This window comes from Dasypus novemcinctus, chromosome 3 (genome assembly GCF_030445035.2).
Source record: "Dasypus novemcinctus isolate mDasNov1 chromosome 3, mDasNov1.1.hap2, whole genome shotgun sequence".
NCBI classification, from domain to species: Eukaryota; Metazoa; Chordata; class Mammalia; order Cingulata; family Dasypodidae; genus Dasypus; species Dasypus novemcinctus.
This window is the reverse complement of record NC_080675.1, coordinates 121133034-121150219: the sequence shown is the minus strand read 5'-3', so window position 1 is coordinate 121150219 and position 17186 is coordinate 121133034. Positions and strand designations below refer to the sequence as shown.

The following is a 17186-nucleotide window of genomic DNA, read 5'->3' as shown; positions in this document are numbered from 1 at the left end:
TCAGAGTAAAGTTAGTTGAAGTATTAATAATACAATTTAATTATTTTTTGGTAACATATTCTATCAGTTTTTTTGTCCGTGAAAACTTTGAACTCACCCTCATTTTTGAAGGACAGCTTTTCCGGATACAGAATTCTTGGCTGGCAGTTTTTCTCTTTCAGTACCTTAAATACATCATGCCAGGTTCTTCTAACCTCCAGGGTTTCTGATGAGAGTTGGTACTTAATCTTATTGAGGTTCCCTTGTATGTGATGCTTTACTTTTCTCTTACTGCTTTCAGAATCCTCTCTTTATCTCTGATATTTGTCATTCTGCATAGTAGGTGTCTCGGAGTAGGTCTGTTTGGATTTATTCTGTTCGGGGTGCGTTATCCTTCAAGGATATTGATATCTATGTCCTTCATAAGGGTTGGGAAGTTTTCAGTCCTTATTTCCTCAAATATTCTTTCTATCCCTTTTTCATTCTCTTCTTCTGGCACACAAGTAATGTGAATGTTTGTGCATTTTGCATTGTCATTCAGTTTCCTGAGACTCCATTCCATTTTTTCAATTCACTTCTCTTTCTGTTCCCATCTTTTCCAGTTCAGAAATTCTGTCTTCGAAAACACTAATTCTGTCTTCAAGCAATTCATATCTGCTCTTATGTGCCTCTAATGTATTTTTTTAAAAGATTATTTATTTATTTCTCTCCCCCTCCCCCCCCCCACTCCAGTTGTCTGTTCTCTGTGTCTATTTGCTGTGTCTTCTTCTTTTTCCACTTCTGTTGTTGTCAGCGGCACGGGAATCTGTGTTTCTTTTTGTTGTGTCACCTTGTGTCAGCTCTCCGTGTGGGTGGCACCATTCTTAGGCAGGCTGCACTTTCTTTTGCGCTGGGCGGATCTCCTTACAGAGTGCACTCCTTGCGTGTGGGGCTCCCTTATGCGGGGGATACCCCTGCATGGCACAGCACTCTGCACGCACATCAGCTCTGCGCATGGGCCAGCTGCACACGGGTCAGAGAGGCCCAGGGTTTGAACCGCGGACCTCCCATGTGGTAGATGGACTCCCTAACCACTGGGCCAAGTCCACTTCCCCCTCTAATCTCATCCATCATGTCTTTCATTCCATAAGGTCTGTTACTACTTTTCTTTGCAGGCTTTCAAACTGTTCTCTCCCAGTGTCTTCTTATTATTCTTTATTTCTTTAGTCATGTTTTCTTTAAATTTTCTGAAGTGATTTAGAAGAGTTGTATGGTTATCACTGATTAATTGTATTAAATCCTGTATCTCTTCAGGATATTTGGTTTGTTCTTTTGGCTGGGCCACCTTTTCCTGTTTCCTAGTATGGCTTGTAATTTTTTGCTGATGTCTAGGTATCTGAATATGTTGGTGTATTTACGCTAATGGCTAATTTCTCTCTTGCCTATTTTTTTTTTCCACAGCTCTTCCTTGATATTTGGTTCAACTTATTCTCAGTCTTTAAAATTTCCCAGGTTAAGTTGTCAAAGTCTAGCCAGGGACTCACTAGTGGGCACAGATTTTCTCCCAGGAGTTGGATTCAGAGAGCTCCAACAATTTTTGTCCATGCAGTTTCCAGACCAGCCAGCAGATGGCACTAGTCTACACACCTTTCCAAGGAGATGTTTCAGTCTTGGCTTTCCTGTATTGAATCTCCAGATCAGAGATTCAGAGCGGGCTCTGCTGGCCAAATTCACTGAAGAGAAAAGCACCCTGACCCTTTTCCCTTTTCCTCCCTTTTCCCTTGAAACTGTTGACAGGGAGGAAGATGCCTGTTTCCCTCTCAGTCAGCTACAGTGAGCCAGGGGTTTTACCCCAGCTTAATACCTTGGGGATGGGAGAGGGAAGCCCTTCCCAGCCATCTCAGGGGCTTGGTAACTCACATTTATCATTTCGGCTTCTTGGTTTCTCTGTCTATTACCCTCCTGGGAGTTTTGTAGCACAGTCCTGGTCTGCTGACCTCCAAAGCAGGTCCCTCAGACACCTTTTTACTTTTTCTCCATTGTTTTTGTTCGAGCATTCAGCTCTGCTGTTAGTCCATCACCGTCTTCCCACAATTCTCTAATTAGGTAGGTAAAATTCTCATGGCAGGGAAGCAGATTTAACTCAACGAATAGAGTGTCCACCTACCACATGGGAGTTCCAGGGTTCAAGCCCAGGGCCTCCTGACCCATGTGATGAGCTGGCCCATGCACAGTGCTGATGGCGCAAGGAGTGCTGTGCTACACAGGGGTGTCCCCTGCATAGGGGAGTCCCATGTGCAAGGAGTGTGCCCCATAAGGAGAGCTGCCTAGCGCAAAAAAATTGCAGCCTGCCCAGTAGTGGCGCCACACACATGGAGAGCTTACTCAGCAAGATGATGCAACAAAAAGAGACACAGATTCCCGGTGCCACTGGCAAGAATACAAGCAGACACAGAAGAACACACAGCAAATGGACACAGAGAGCAGATAACGGGGTGGGGGTGGGGGGGGTGGACGGGACAGGAGAGAAATAAATCTTTTAAAAAAAACCACAAACCTCATGGCAGCAAATGTCATTATATCTCATTCTCTAAAACAGTTCTAGTGATATTTCCATATTTAGCTTGTTTTGTAGTTAAAACTACAGTTAAGTATATTCAATTAAAAATTCGGGGGGAAGCGGATGTGGCTCAAGTGATAAGGCCTCCTCCTACCATATGGGAGGATCCAGGATCGATCCCTGGGACCTCCTGGTGAAAAAGAAGAGAAAGCATGCCTGCACGGTGAACTGAGTACCCGCCAAGTGGCCACGTGGTGAGCCAAGTGCCCATGTGAGTACCTGCGTAGTGAGCCAGTGCCCACGCAGTGAGCCAGTGTCTGCACAAGTGAGCCACACAGCAAGACGATGATGCAACAAAAGAGAGACAAAGGAGAGAGTCAAAGTGAAGCACAGCAGAGACCAAGAACTGAGGTGGCACAATTGACAGGGAACCTCTGTCCATATCAGAGATCTCCGGGATCAAATCCCTCTGAATCCTAGAGAAGAAAGATGAGAAGAGAAGACAGAAATAGATACAGAAGATCACAGAGCAAATGGACACAGACAGTAAAAACAGCAGGGCAGGGGCAGGAGAGGAGAAAAAAATTCTTTTTAAAAAACTTTTTAATAGGGAAGCAGGTATAGCTCAGTGGTTTGAGCATCTGCTTCCCATGTATGAGGTCCCAAGTTTAATCATCAGTACCTGCTTTAAAAGAAAAAAATTTTTAATAGATAACTGTTGGAGATTTCACTATTAGTATTTTTTTTTTAGCTTTTCTTTTTTTTTTTTATTGACTTTGTAATAATATTACATTAAAAATATATATGTGAGGTCCCATTCAACCCCACCCCCCACCCCACCTCTCCCCCCCCCCCAGCAACTATTAGTATTTTATTGCTTTGGTTCTTTAATGTTTCCTGTAATAACCCAGAATAATACAAATAATCTTGCAAGGAATAGCAACATTAGACTAATAGCAACATAGAGCCTTAGCTGGAAGGACTTTTATTTACAAAAGGCTAAGTATCTGAGATTGAAGAGATTTTTCCACTTCGGGTTTTATGTAGAGCCATCTATTAATAGGGAGAAAAGAAGCATATAGTCTTTGCTGGATAACTATGGATTAAAGGGTAAATCATCAGGAGAGGACAAAACTGATAATCTGCATAACTGATAACAAAAGCGTTTTTTAAAAGTTGGAATTTTTTTAAATACCCCTTTCTTTTGAATTTTAGCTTTTTTTGGTGAATGACTATTTTTAGTAGTATTTATGATTTTAATAAATGTGTTCTGTAATGAGCAGTTTCTAAAATTTGGAAAATCTATAAATTGTATATTTTCCATAGGCTAACTTCATAAATCTGGTTCATATGTCTGAGTAGTCTCATCATTTCAAATTTAAGATAAAATGTTTGTAGTATTCCTAATATGTATTTCTTCTTATTATAACAAATTATTTTTCAGTTATGTAGTTATATGTGCTATAGTCATCATCATGTATACATATTTTTTATATAATCATGTATCTATAATGTATTTATTTTGACATTTTAGTTTTTCTCCCCTCATAGACAAACTTTCCTGAAATGATGAACAGATATAAACAGCTATTGACCTATATTCGGAGTGCAGTCACAAGAAATTATTCTGAAAAATCCATTAATTCTATTCTTGATTATATCTCTACTTCTAAACAGGTTAGATTCAGTTTTTTCCTCTTGGTACTTATTATTGTGTTCATTGTTTATTCTGGGAGATTTTTAAAAAGAAAAAAAATGCCTAGAGGTTGTATTTAAGCAGTTATGCTAGTTATAAGTGTGCTTTAAAAAAATAATATGTAGTATTTTCTTGATTATTGTACTAATTATGTGATACTTAAAGGTATTGACGCCAGCTTAATCTCTTGATATAATATCTTTAGATACTAAAATATCTGCAAACAACTTGTGAAGGCTTATATTCAAGTCCCATACAGTTATTATCACAGTTCTTTTTAATAAATGTCATCATCATTTCAACTATCCAGCCTGAGCTATTACTTAACACTGAATCACAGATTATTATTTGTATATATAGATTAGATTAAAGTAAGATCCTTGAGATGAAGAGCCTGTATTCATATCACTTAGTGCTTGGCTTTAACTCATTGGGTGTTCAGTAATTGCATCTAGAATGCATGAGTGGGTGGATGGATGATGAAAAAAAGGGCTGATGATGAAAGAAACTAAAATGGGCAGTGTGAGTGATAGTGCTTTTATTCTTTCAGATTTTAATTACTAAGAAAAGCAATGTTCATTTTATATTTGATTTTTTTTGCTGAGATAATTTTTAACTGAATTGTTTGCTCATATTCTTTTAATCAATATAGTCCTAAATTTCAGTATTTTTACTATTTAAGAATTTTGATACTTTTTATACTTATTAATAAGAATGTTCATATCATAATCAGCCTCTTTCATTCCCTGACTTTTCTACTAAATGTCATTCTACTAAATGTCATTTTTATTTCTTGAGGCAGTTTATTTTTATTCCTCAAATATAAAATGTATGTAATGGGGATAGAAGAAGGTAAACTTGCATGTTTTATTAGAACATTAGCACTTAATGGCTCTAATTCTAGAGTTAAGTTATATAGGTTATATATCATGGGGATTTTTTTGTGTGGGGGTGGAATGTTTTTCGAGGTTTACAAATTTAGTTTTAGCAAGTATTTTTATTACCCTGTTTATAAATGTTAAGCCAGTGATTGGGTTAGGGTGGGTGGCATAAATGATTTTAAAACTTTAAAGATGCATGCTATTTATATGTAAGCTTTTTGTCTTTAAAATAGATTTTGGGGGCGTGATACTCAATTTCTTCAGTATGCCATCAGCAGTCATGAATAAATAAGTCAACCTTTTCCTGAAAGTTTCCAGTTTTCCTATTCTCATGGCCCTCTTACTTCTTGATCCTATTAAGTAGAGATCTAGAGAAACAAATATACAAGCAAAAGCAGAGCCAGACCAGAAATGGAGAGGAGTAAGGGGAACCTTACCATACTGCAAAACAAGTAGCGATTTCCATAAAAAATATTCAGATTGATGAATTGGTGGTAGTTAGACAGCTACAATTATACTAGACTTTTCCACTCCACCTCACTCCAAAATGACTTGAAAATTGTCCAGTTAATTTATTTATTGTATTTGTAGAATTTTGGGGATGGAGCTTGTTCTTTTTTTTCTTTAGCAACTTAGTATTTGCCACACCGTAGTCACTAAATAAAAACTGAATGAATAATGTATACACTATTAATAACAATACAAGTCTGTGCATATTATTTACTTCTGTTAATATAAAATGAATTATTTGATTGGGAAGGACAAATTTATACTATTAGAACTCTAGACCTTATGGCAGTATTGTTGATATGGGAAAATGTTTTCTGAGGTTTTTTTTTAACTCACATAAAAACAGATCTTAACGCTTACCTTTTTTGTAAATGTGGTATGTATTGTGCTTAAATTTTGTTGATTTTGTGGCCTATAGAAGACATTTGATATGATGCAGATAGTGTATCTTATGTGTATTAAAGTTCAAAGATGCACTTTTAGTTTGCTCAAATTAACTTTATTAACAGGTACAAATTTGCTGTTTACAATTATAGAATTCTGATTTTTTATGTCAGATGGATTTACTGCAGGAATTCTATGAAACAACACTGGAAGCTTTGAAAGATGCTAAGAATGATAGACTGTGGTTTAAGACAAACACAAAGGTAACAATTACAGCTACTTAAAATTTTTTTCTTTTGAAAACTGGGTGGGGTATCCTTAATAAACTCTCTTAAAGATGCACACCTTTCTTTTGATATCTTTTTATTTTAATAAGTTTACTTTCTTTACAGCTTGGAAAATTATATTTAGAACGAGAGGAATATGGAAAGCTTCAAAAAATTTTACGCCAGTTACATCAGTCCTGCCAGGTAGCATTTTCTTATTTTTTTCTAAATATTTTGTTCTTTATAATAAAGAAGTCTAGAAATAATTGTGTTCAAAATATTGTATAGTAGTTTTTGTTCAAGCATCGTCTCAAAGTAAAATTTGGAAAATAAGTTACAAAAATGCCATTTTTTTTCTGCATGTTAAATTTCTTCTTGTTTTTTTTTTTAATTTTTTTTTTCTTATTTTCCCATGTCTTTTACTTTTAAAAAAAATTAATAGACTATTTTTAGAGTAGTTTTAGGGTTCACAGAAAACTGAGCCCATAGTACTTGGAGTTCCCACACATACCTTTACTCCTCTACTCACGGTCTTTAGCCTTTAAAATTTTAGAGCTAGGTATCTTTTGATTTGGGTTTAGTAGTTTTCCCTTCCATATCTAATTAGTGTTTGCTAGTGCAGAAAAAATAATTCTGACATGTTCAACTTGTATCCTACACCCTACTGAATTATCTTGGTAACCTCAGCACTGTTACTAATCTGGACTCTGTTGCATGAACAAGATAGGAAGCGACCTGCTCTCTTGCAGGTTATAATGTTGATGGGGTAGACGGAAAAACAATCAGAAGACAGAAAAACATCTTATGCTATTGAAGAGATATGACAGATAAAGGCCTACGTGAGACGAAGCAGGCAGATGTTTTATTATTTATCCTTTGTGAAATAAGGCAAATATTAATAAAATAGGCCATTTGTTAATACTTATTAAGAGTATGCCTTTCCTGTTTAGTTACTCACCCCATGGAAATATAGCAAGGATATAAGCATATATAATAAAGTTTTTTTATAATTAAACTTACAATGTATGAATTCTCTATAGTAGGACTGTCCAGTAAAACTTTATGTAGTGCTGGAAATGTTTTTTATCTGTGCTACCAAGTATGATAGCACTTCTACATGTGACTGTCCAGCCCTCAAAATGTTGGCTAGTTTGGCTAAGGAGCTAAATTTTACATTTTATTTAGTTTAATTAATTTAAATTTGAAAAGGTATATGGATTGGACAGCATAGTTCTATAACAGTTTTTAAGAGTAGGCTGTAATTTTGTGTTTACTTTTTTTGTATGGATCGAACAAATTTTTGATATGTTTAAATTTCATGTAGAAATAGTTTTATATATTTTAAAGCTCTTGTAATACCATGTACTATGATTTTAATTTTATCTATACCATTTCTATGAATAGGGAAAAATTGATAAGGAAACTGTCCTAAACTAATCATTTGCAGTTATTTTCATTTAATGGTTTTGCTTTATGAAGCAGATTAATCATTTATAAATTGTTTTTTAGTCATTCTTGCAACATTTTGATCTGACTCATAAGCAAAACTGTTAGTTTAGTTCCGTATGAAATGGAAATCATAGAGGAGACATTTGTGAATGAAGGAGGTCTTTCAGCGTGTAAAAAGGAAATATGAAAAAGCCCTCAAAAGAAATTTGCTTATTTAGGAATATAAAGGAAGTGCCATCAGGATTGTAAATAGCATTATTATACATAGTTTTTTGATATGATGGTATATGTTCAGTCAGAGATGTTTGATAATCTGGATGTTCAGTTTGTCTTGCAGCATATCATGCATTTTACTCTGGTTGTGATTCATTAGTTTATAACTAAAACAGAGATTTTAAGTCAGTAGATCCAGTAAATAACAATAAGTTTTGGCTTGATGTATGCCAGTGCTAGATATTTATGGATGTCTAATTGCTGACCATTTACTATTTTCCATGGCCTATGTTTTGTGGACTGTTGGTCATCTTTCAAAGTCAGGTTCAAATGTCATCATCTCTGTGATTCCTTTGACATTCCTCAGGAGAATTAGTCCCTGTGTCTTGTGTTCTTCTAGGCATTTGGTTCATACTTCAACTAGAATAATTATAAAAATTTGTATTCTAACTTTGTTAACAAATTAGTCTTCTACTAGACTGAACTTTTGGAAGCCAGAAACCTTGGCTTATTTAGCTTTGTATTTCCCAAAGATAGACATAGTACCTGACACACGGAATGCACTCAAGAAATGTTTTTTGATTAAATAAATGGATCTGAAGTGTTTTTGAAGGTTTGGGGAAGACCATAAATAATTTCCCAGGTAAAAACAAACATCGCAGCATTTTATACATACTGAAAAACCCTGGCCACATTTTCCTTATCCAATGACTAGAATATAGATAAGATGTGGTGAGTTCCTTTTTAGGCATTAAAGGTAGTGTTCTTAGTACTCTTGGTCCCAATTAAAATTTGTAATCCATTTTTACACAGAAATAATACTACAAATGTAAGGGTACTACAAATAAAAATTACTTGTGTTAGTATTCTCTCTCATTTACATTGTGGATTAGTAAGTTTTATCGGACCATTATATCAACCTAAAATATTTTTTCAGTGGAAAAAAAATTTACTTTCCATTCAACTGACTTTAAATGAGCTATATAACTATTATACTTGCAATAAAACCTATAATACTGTCTATGTGTTTATTTATTAAATAAGGTTGTCTAAATTCTATCTTGACTAAAGTTAAGAATTTGTATTCCTAGACTGATGATGGAGAAGATGATCTGAAAAAAGGTACACAGTTATTAGAAATATATGCTTTGGAAATTCAAATGTACACTGCACAGAAAAATAACAAAAAACTTAAAGCACTCTATGAACAGTCACTTCACATCAAGTCTGCCATCCCTCATCCACTGATCATGGGAGTCATCAGAGGCAAGTTTGGTTTTGTAAGGGTGGGCTATGAAATGGAAAGATATCAAGGTGTTATTGCAGATGATTAATTGAAACACCGAAAGTAACTGAAATAATTCTCATTTGATCTTTTTCAAGTAGTAGTCTTATTGTTATTACAGAACTGAAAATGTTCTGATTTCTCATACTTTATTCCTTACAGAATGTGGTGGTAAAATGCACTTGAGAGAAGGTGAATTTGAGAAGGCACACACTGATTTTTTTGAAGCCTTCAAGAATTATGATGAATCGGGGAGTCCCAGACGAACCACTTGCTTAAAATATTTGGTCTTAGCAAATATGCTAATGAAATCGGGAATAAATCCATTTGACTCACAGGAGGTATGCGTGTGCTTTAATTGTCAATTTCTTTACCAGCTATCATTTATGGAAATAAATGTTAGTCTTTATATATATATACATAGTTACTATTTATTTTACTGTGTTTAGGCCAAGCCGTACAAAAATGACCCAGAAATTCTAGCAATGACGAATTTAGTAAGGTAAGAGTCTATATTTCAGTTAAAGTAAATTTCCTTGAAGCAATTCATAAAGGATACATATATACACATAAACATACTCATTTATTTTTACATATTGAAACTAAAAGAAAACTTCCAAATACAGTTAATACTCGGCATTCTTTTGGACTTTGGTTTAAAATATATTGTTTGTGAAATTTTTATCTTCTGAAGTAAGTTATTTTGCTGTTTCTGTTAGTCACAAGATTTTATGAAGTATCTGCTCCTTTGTGTTATTATCCTTGTATATTTGTGTTTGTATGTTATTTTTCCATGCAAAACTGATTGTAGATGCTTTAAAGCATCCTTTCACAGTGTTTTACTGTTTCTGCTTTCTTAATCCAAAATGAGATTTATGAATTGGTCCACATAAACCAAGAATTTTCAGTAGCACAAAATTATTGCATAAACATATTTCTCTACTTATATATTTTCTCAGTGACAAGATGAAATATTTTTAAAACATGTACCCCAGATAATTTTCTGAGGTGGAGTAGGGGCTCAGAAGGCTCATATTGGTGAGAAACTAAACAATATTGAAGGCTTCTGTGAGGAAGATACAGGTAATGAAAATTAGCAACTTGAAGGACCCACCGTGATAAATTAATATTGAAATAGTTTAGAAGATAGAACCAAACAAAAACTCGAGAAGGCCTATGTTGTTGTTTTTAACATGGATTAACCTATATTTTTTTCCCTTTATTTTTGTTTTTTTACACTTTTTTTATTAAAGTTAATAAATCACAAAGAATGTTAGATTAAAAAACATACGAGGTTCCCGTATAACCTACTCCCCACCCCCATCATTTTCGTAAATTGTATTTTGAAGATATATACGTCACAAAAAATGTTTCATTAAAAAACATAAGAAGTTCCCTTATACCCCTCCCACCCCACTCCTCCACACCAGCAACCTCCTCCATCATTGTGACACACTCATCGCACTCAGTGAACACGCTTTGGGGCACTGCTGTACTACATGGATAATAGTTTACCCTGTAGTTCACACTCTCCCCCAGTACATTCAGTTGGTTATGGCAGGATATATAAAGTCCAGCATCTGACCCTGCAATATCATTTAGGACAACGCAAAGTCTCAGAAATGCCCCTACATCATATCTCTTCCCTCTCCCTGCCCTCAACAACTACTGTGGCCACTTTCTCAACCTCATTACTACCATTTCTTCTATTACTAGTCATAATAGTTTTATAGTAGAATATCAGTAAGTCCACTCTAATCCATGTTTTATTCCTCCATTCTGTGGACCCTGGGATGGTGATGTCCACTCCACCTCCATATCAAGAGGGGGCTTAGATTCCACATGGATGATGAATGCAATTCTTCTGCTTGCAGTTGTAGGCACTCTTGATTCCCTGGTGTGGTGGTTGACCATCTTCACCTCCCTATTAGCTGACCTGGGTAAGTCTAGCGAACCAGACAGTAGGAATTGCAACTCTGCTGAGGCACAGGGCCCAGCTGGCACATGGGCAGTCCAGAGACTCAAGTCCTCTGAGTATACCCCATCCCTAGCATCAACCACAGGTTCAGTGAAAGTGACAGAAGAGGCATGTATAGAAAGGTCATGTCTGAGTCCAGCTCCATCACACTCAGGTACAAATTCCAAAGTAGGGCCCTCTGACATGGCATAGAACTCCAAATCCATCTGCCATTACTGTATATGCTGTGGGTCTCCATAGCCTTCAGGAGAAACAGTACCTAGGGTTGTATCTACTTTGGTTTTTTCTGGGGTCCTGCTAAGGCATGCATAAGCGCAACCCCACTGATGACCTCCTGACTCTTTTTTGAAGACTCTTAGCCATATACACTCATTTGTCTTTGCCATTTCCCCTTTTATTAAAGGTCAGAAAGCAGTTTCTAACACATGATCCTACATGTAGGCTGAGATATTCTGCTGGTCTGCTTTGACCTTTTTATTCAAGGTCTCTTGTTACATCACCAGTTAGTGATTGGTAGTAATTCCTCGGTGCCAGGGAGGTTCATCCCCAGGAGTCATGTCCCATGCTGGGGGGAAGGTAATGTTTAGAGTTTGGCTTAGAGAGTGGCCACATTTGAGCAACATGGAGGCTCTCAGGAGGTAACTCTTAGGCACCCTGAAGCTCTAGGCCTAGTTCATATTTCAGGTACACAGGCTCATAAGCATAGTCATCAGTATCAAGGGCTCATTATTGGACCATCCTTCCTTGTTGGTCTTTACCATTGCACTTGGGGGATTATTGATCTTCTATTGGGGAATGTGACAGCGCTCCCATGGGTAGGAACTCAGCACTCCCTCAGTTGACATTTGTAACTGTACCTACTATGAAAATACCCAGCATATATCAGGACATTTTTATGTCCCCTGTATACATGCCCTGAAGAACTCCCTCCCACCAATGTGCCCCCATCAATAACACCCCACACCAATGTTCCTCCTCTGCCGTAGGTGAACCTCTGTGTGGTCCAAAACTTCTTCAACAATGAAGCCTAATACATTGCTAAGTTCAGTTAATAGGAAATGGAAATATAGTGATGGGCTTAAAGTTTAGAAGTAGAATGCATACTAATTTAGAAATACTAAAGTAAAAATAAGTTGGTGTATTAAAAGAATGAAATATTATAGGGAAACGGACTTTGGCCCAGTGGTTAGGGCATCCGTCTACCATATGGGAGGTCCGCGGTTCAAACCCCGGGCCTCCTTGACCCGTGTGGAGCTGGCCATGCGCAGTGCTGATGCGCGCAAGGAGTGCCGTGCCACACAAGGGTGTCCCCCGCGTAGGGGAGCCCCACGCGCAAGGAGTGCGCCCGTGAGGAAAGCTGCCCAGCGTGAAAAGAAAGAGCAGCCTGCCCAGGAATGGCACCGCCCACACTTCCCATGCCGCTGACAACAACAGAAGCGAACAAAGAAACAAGACGCAGCAAATAGACACCAAGAACAGACAACCAGGGGAGGGGGGGAAATTAAATAAATAAATAAATCTTTAAAAAAAAAATATTATAAAGCTTTGTTTAATGTTTTTTAGGCACTTCCTTTCATTTCTTCCTCAGTGTCTACATCCTTTTTTTTTTTTCTAATTTTTAATTTTGTCTTCAAAAAAGTTTTAGATCACAGTAATTCACATATACAATAGAGGGGACTCCCATATATCCAACATCACCCTTTTCACCTTTCCCCAGCAATGATCTTTTTACATGTTCATGTTATATTTGCTGCAGCTGGTGTACAAATTTTGAAACATAGCTATCAATCATGGTTCCACTTTGGTTTACATTATGGTTTCTATTTTAGACTATACACATTTTTAAATTTTTAATTTCCTTATGTTTTACATTATGGTTTACCTTTCAGCTTTTAGGCTTTTATACACTTTTGGTGTAAGTGAACATGTCCTATATCTATTATTACATGATCTTGTGGAGCACTTCCATTTCCCCCCAGTTGCCCTGTTTCCATCTATTATATACCTCTCTCCCTCTCCCCTCAGGGCCCACAGTGACAATCAATCTTCACTACTTGAGGGACCAGATTCACAGATCCTTGGAACAATGCTGAGGTCTTGACATACTAGACTGCCCTAACCAATTGGGAGCTACCGATTCTCTCAAGAGACACAATTCCTTGTGTTTGAGAACATCAGGTCTCCCCAGGATGTGGGTACACCTTCACACTCATTGTACGGGTCTCCACCCAATGATAAAACACACTATGACAAATGAGCACTCAGAGACACTCCCTAGAAGCCTGCCTCTCTACCAGATACCCCCCCCCTTAAGCATCTTAAACACATAATCCTTCCTTATTATGTTTTCTAAAGAGTTTTCTCAACATTATAGTTTCAACTATATACCTGACAGTCTCCCATATTCAACTGTTCCCCACAACCTTTCCCCCAATTCCTTGGGCCATCTGACCTATCCTCCCAACACTAGTCCCTCTCAAGCCCACAAAGCCCCACCCAAAGGTATCCGCATGCCCCTTTCTTATCCCTTTCCTGTACAAATACTTAACTCCAGTTTATCATAAACTTTACCCATATATGCGTCAGCTTGCAACTTTCCCCTCCGCCCCCAAACTCCTTTAAGCCTATCTTCCAGTCTCTTAACTCTCTGAGATAGCTTGGTTTGCTCGTTTCAAATTAGAGACGTAATGGAGTATTTGTCCTTCAATGTCTGGCTTGCTTCACACAACATAAGGTCCTCAAGATTCATCCATGTTATCACATGTGTTTGTACTGTACTCCTTACAGCTGAGTAGTATTCCATTGTATGTATATACCACATTTTATATATCCATTTATTGATGGGCATTTGGGTTGATTCCAACTTTTAGCAATAGTGAATAATGCTGCTATGAACATTGGTGTACATATATCGGTTTGTATCCTTATTTTCAGTTCTTCTGGATATATACCCAGCAGTAGAATTGCCAGGTCATATGGCAAATCTATAGCTAACATTTTGAGTAACTGCCAAACTGTCCTCCAGAATGACTGGATCTTCTACATTCCCACCAGCAGTGGATGAGTGTTCCCATTCCTCCACATCTCTCCAGCACTTGTAGTCTTCTGTTTTTTTGGTATCTGCCCGTCTTATGGGAGTAAGATGGCATCTCATTGTAGTTTTGATTTGCATTTCCCTAATAGTGGTTTTGAGCATTTTTTCATGTGCTTTTTAGCCATTTGTATTTCTTTGGAGAAGCGTCAGTTCAAATCTTAGACATAAAAGGCCTGTTTTGTTTTTTTTTTTAACAAGTCAGCAAGAAAACTTTACTTCATGCCAAAGGAAGGCCAGGAATAAGTGGAACCCTAGGCTTTAATGGACTTACTTTGTAAAAAGTACAACTTTGTTCAAGTTCTTTGTTTTAGATTGTACAGCCTAGTTTACCAATATGGGTATAGAGACTTAGGGCAGGTTATTTGCGGATATATGTAGATAATTTATATAACCAAACTGTCTCTTAGTAGGCTTTTTCAATTACAAAAATGTAGTGGTAGACTATGAATTATGAAAAACTAAGAATTACCTACATATAAATTTTATATATTTGGAGGAAATAGCTTATTTCATATTGTTTAAGTTCCTGTGTAAAATGTTCTCATTTACTTTGTTTTTAATTGGCATTAGATTTTGTAAGTTTATAAGCTTTATGTTTTAAGGAAATCATAATTTTAGCTGTGAAAAATAGAAATCAGTGTATATTAGGGGAACTAAGAACCCTAAATTCTATTCTAAGAAATAAATATCTTCTGTATTGTTTACTTTTTGTCTGTTTTAATATATTTGTTGAATTAAGTGGATTTTAGTTATGAAAGGAGACTTCTCCATTTATTTCAAACTATATTTCATCTATATTTAGCCATATTAAATGATGATTTGTTAGAGATTAACTTCATAATTCTTTTTTTTAAATTGCTTATAAAGTTAAATTATTAAGCAGAAACTTAAACTTTTAAGACTCTTAAAGAAATATTGAGGAAAAATTCCTAGACATTAAATGTTTTATCTAAATTAGTTAAATATATTAAAATGGATTAAAAGACTATATCCAATCTTTTTAAAAATAATAGCCATATTTATATATTTTACAAATATTCCAGTTAAGCCTCTACAGTGGAACTCAGAAACTTCTTTTTCATGGTAAATTTTGACTCAAGTAGCCCACAATTTTATATAAGATTTAAAAAAACAAACAAAAAACATACTTTGTAGTGGACAAGTGTCTCCTAGTTAAAATATATGTGTATGCAAATGTTTTCACTACTTGAATATATCCTCCTATAATATAGTAATGTATTTGGGATAGGTAAAAAAGTAATGCTTCCTAATTTTATCTTCCTAGTCAGTTGCCATCAGACTAGAGGAAAATAATTCCTGTTGAAGCTCTTGAATCACCTGTCCCTAAAATGAAGTTACATTGCGGCCCAACAGATGGAAGCACAACAGAGGGTGCACAGAATGGCTGATATGTCTTACATATAAAGCAGACAGTGGTGCCATATCCAGAAGGTTGGCTTCTTCCTTCTCAGCACCTTTAGTAATTCCCATAGTGCCTTACAGAATTCATTTCAAGAGTCGATAGCAGACAGTTCAGAGAAATGTGAACATAAATCAGCCTTTGGCCTTCTGCAGCAGGGTATCCCATCTGTCTCTAGTTGTGAGTGTACCCCATTTGGCACTTTCTGCCAGTGATGTTTCCACTATATAGCTCAGTTGAATTTTAGGGCTAGAGAGACTTCAGAATCAAATGTTCCCTTTGAAAAGTTTTGGGTTGCTGGTTGCTTTTTAGAAGACAAAAATTAGGAAGCTGAATTTTCTGAATAGCCTTCAGTGAAAGATATACTTTCTTATTAGAAAGATAAGACCAGACTCCTCTATACAGTAATGTGCATGAACCTGGTTTCTTTTTTTGAGAACAACTAGGGATTAAATGCACAATTTAATTTGAAAACATCAAACATTAAATAGTTACACTATCAACTCTTAATAAAATTAAGATTTTGAGATGATTTTAATTAGCTATATATAAATATGGTAGATAACCCCAAAAGATTTATTTAATCTTCTTTCCTTTAAAAAGCCAAATGCCTTAAAAAGGAAGTTCATCTTATTTGCAGAGAGAGATGTGTGTGTATTTAACTGATTTCCATGCCTTCTTTCTTCATATAAATTAGCCAGACTAATGTAACTTAGATTTTTTCACATAAAAATTGAGAAACAGGCTCCTTGGATTATCTGATTCAGTACATGACTTCATGTTTGACAAAATTTATGCTTTTCTTTTTCTGTTAGTGCCTATCAGAATAATGACATCACTGAATTTGAAAAGATTCTGAAAACAAATCACAGCAACATCATGGATGATCCTTTCATAAGGGAACATATTGAAGGTATGTACTTTCTGCTAAATAAATTATATTACTTTCTTTGCGACAGTCAAATAAATCCTTAATGGAACTTGCTGTTTTTCTTTTGTTTATTACAAAGTATAGAAATGTTTCTAAATGCTGTCATGGAATAGAATCTTACCATGGAATAGAATACTTCATTATAAAGCTATTTTAAAGAAATCATTAGCCAATTACACATTAGTACTATAATCAAGTTCATAAATGATGTCAGTTTCATTTAAGGTGGCTGTCCCTTTTACCTTTTTATATATAGTTGTATGTTTATTACTGTTCCTGTGCTTCAAAATTAATTTTTAGAGTATTTTTGATAGTTAACAAAAGCTTTGATAATCATCCCTTTGTTCTGGGGCCTGTTATACCCTAATGTTCCCGCCTATTATGGGACTATTTAAGGGTTTTTAAATGACTGTTTGGAACAGTTCATTTAAACATTTAAATTCCATCAGGAAAATCCGAAGAATACTTTGGAAGGAATGTTCTGTTGTTTCCCACCTTCTGTTCTCTTTCTTTCAATAGACATTTTTTAAGTTTCTTATATGCCCTTTGTGGATATAGGAA

General features: G+C 35.9%; 1 protein-coding gene across 2 annotated transcripts in view; it reads left to right on the top strand.

Annotated features, from left to right (window-relative positions):
- Positions 1 to 17186, top strand: part of COPS2 (COP9 signalosome subunit 2) — a 39077-nt gene that overhangs the window by 16405 nt on the left and 5486 nt on the right. The window contains exons 4-10 of one of the 2 annotated variants that reach the window (XM_012530358.4): positions 4070 to 4195; positions 6163 to 6252; positions 6382 to 6459; positions 9009 to 9183; positions 9365 to 9543; positions 9652 to 9704; positions 16510 to 16607. In XM_012530358.4, the coding sequence (XP_012385812.2) occupies positions 4070 to 4195; positions 6163 to 6252; positions 6382 to 6459; positions 9009 to 9183; positions 9365 to 9543; positions 9652 to 9704; positions 16510 to 16607 (799 nt within the window). Of the gene's footprint in view, positions 1 to 4069; positions 4196 to 6141; positions 6253 to 6381; positions 6460 to 9008; positions 9184 to 9364; positions 9544 to 9651; positions 9705 to 16509; positions 16608 to 17186 lie in introns of both variants that reach the window. The other variant, XM_004471791.4, reaches the window with a different exon arrangement.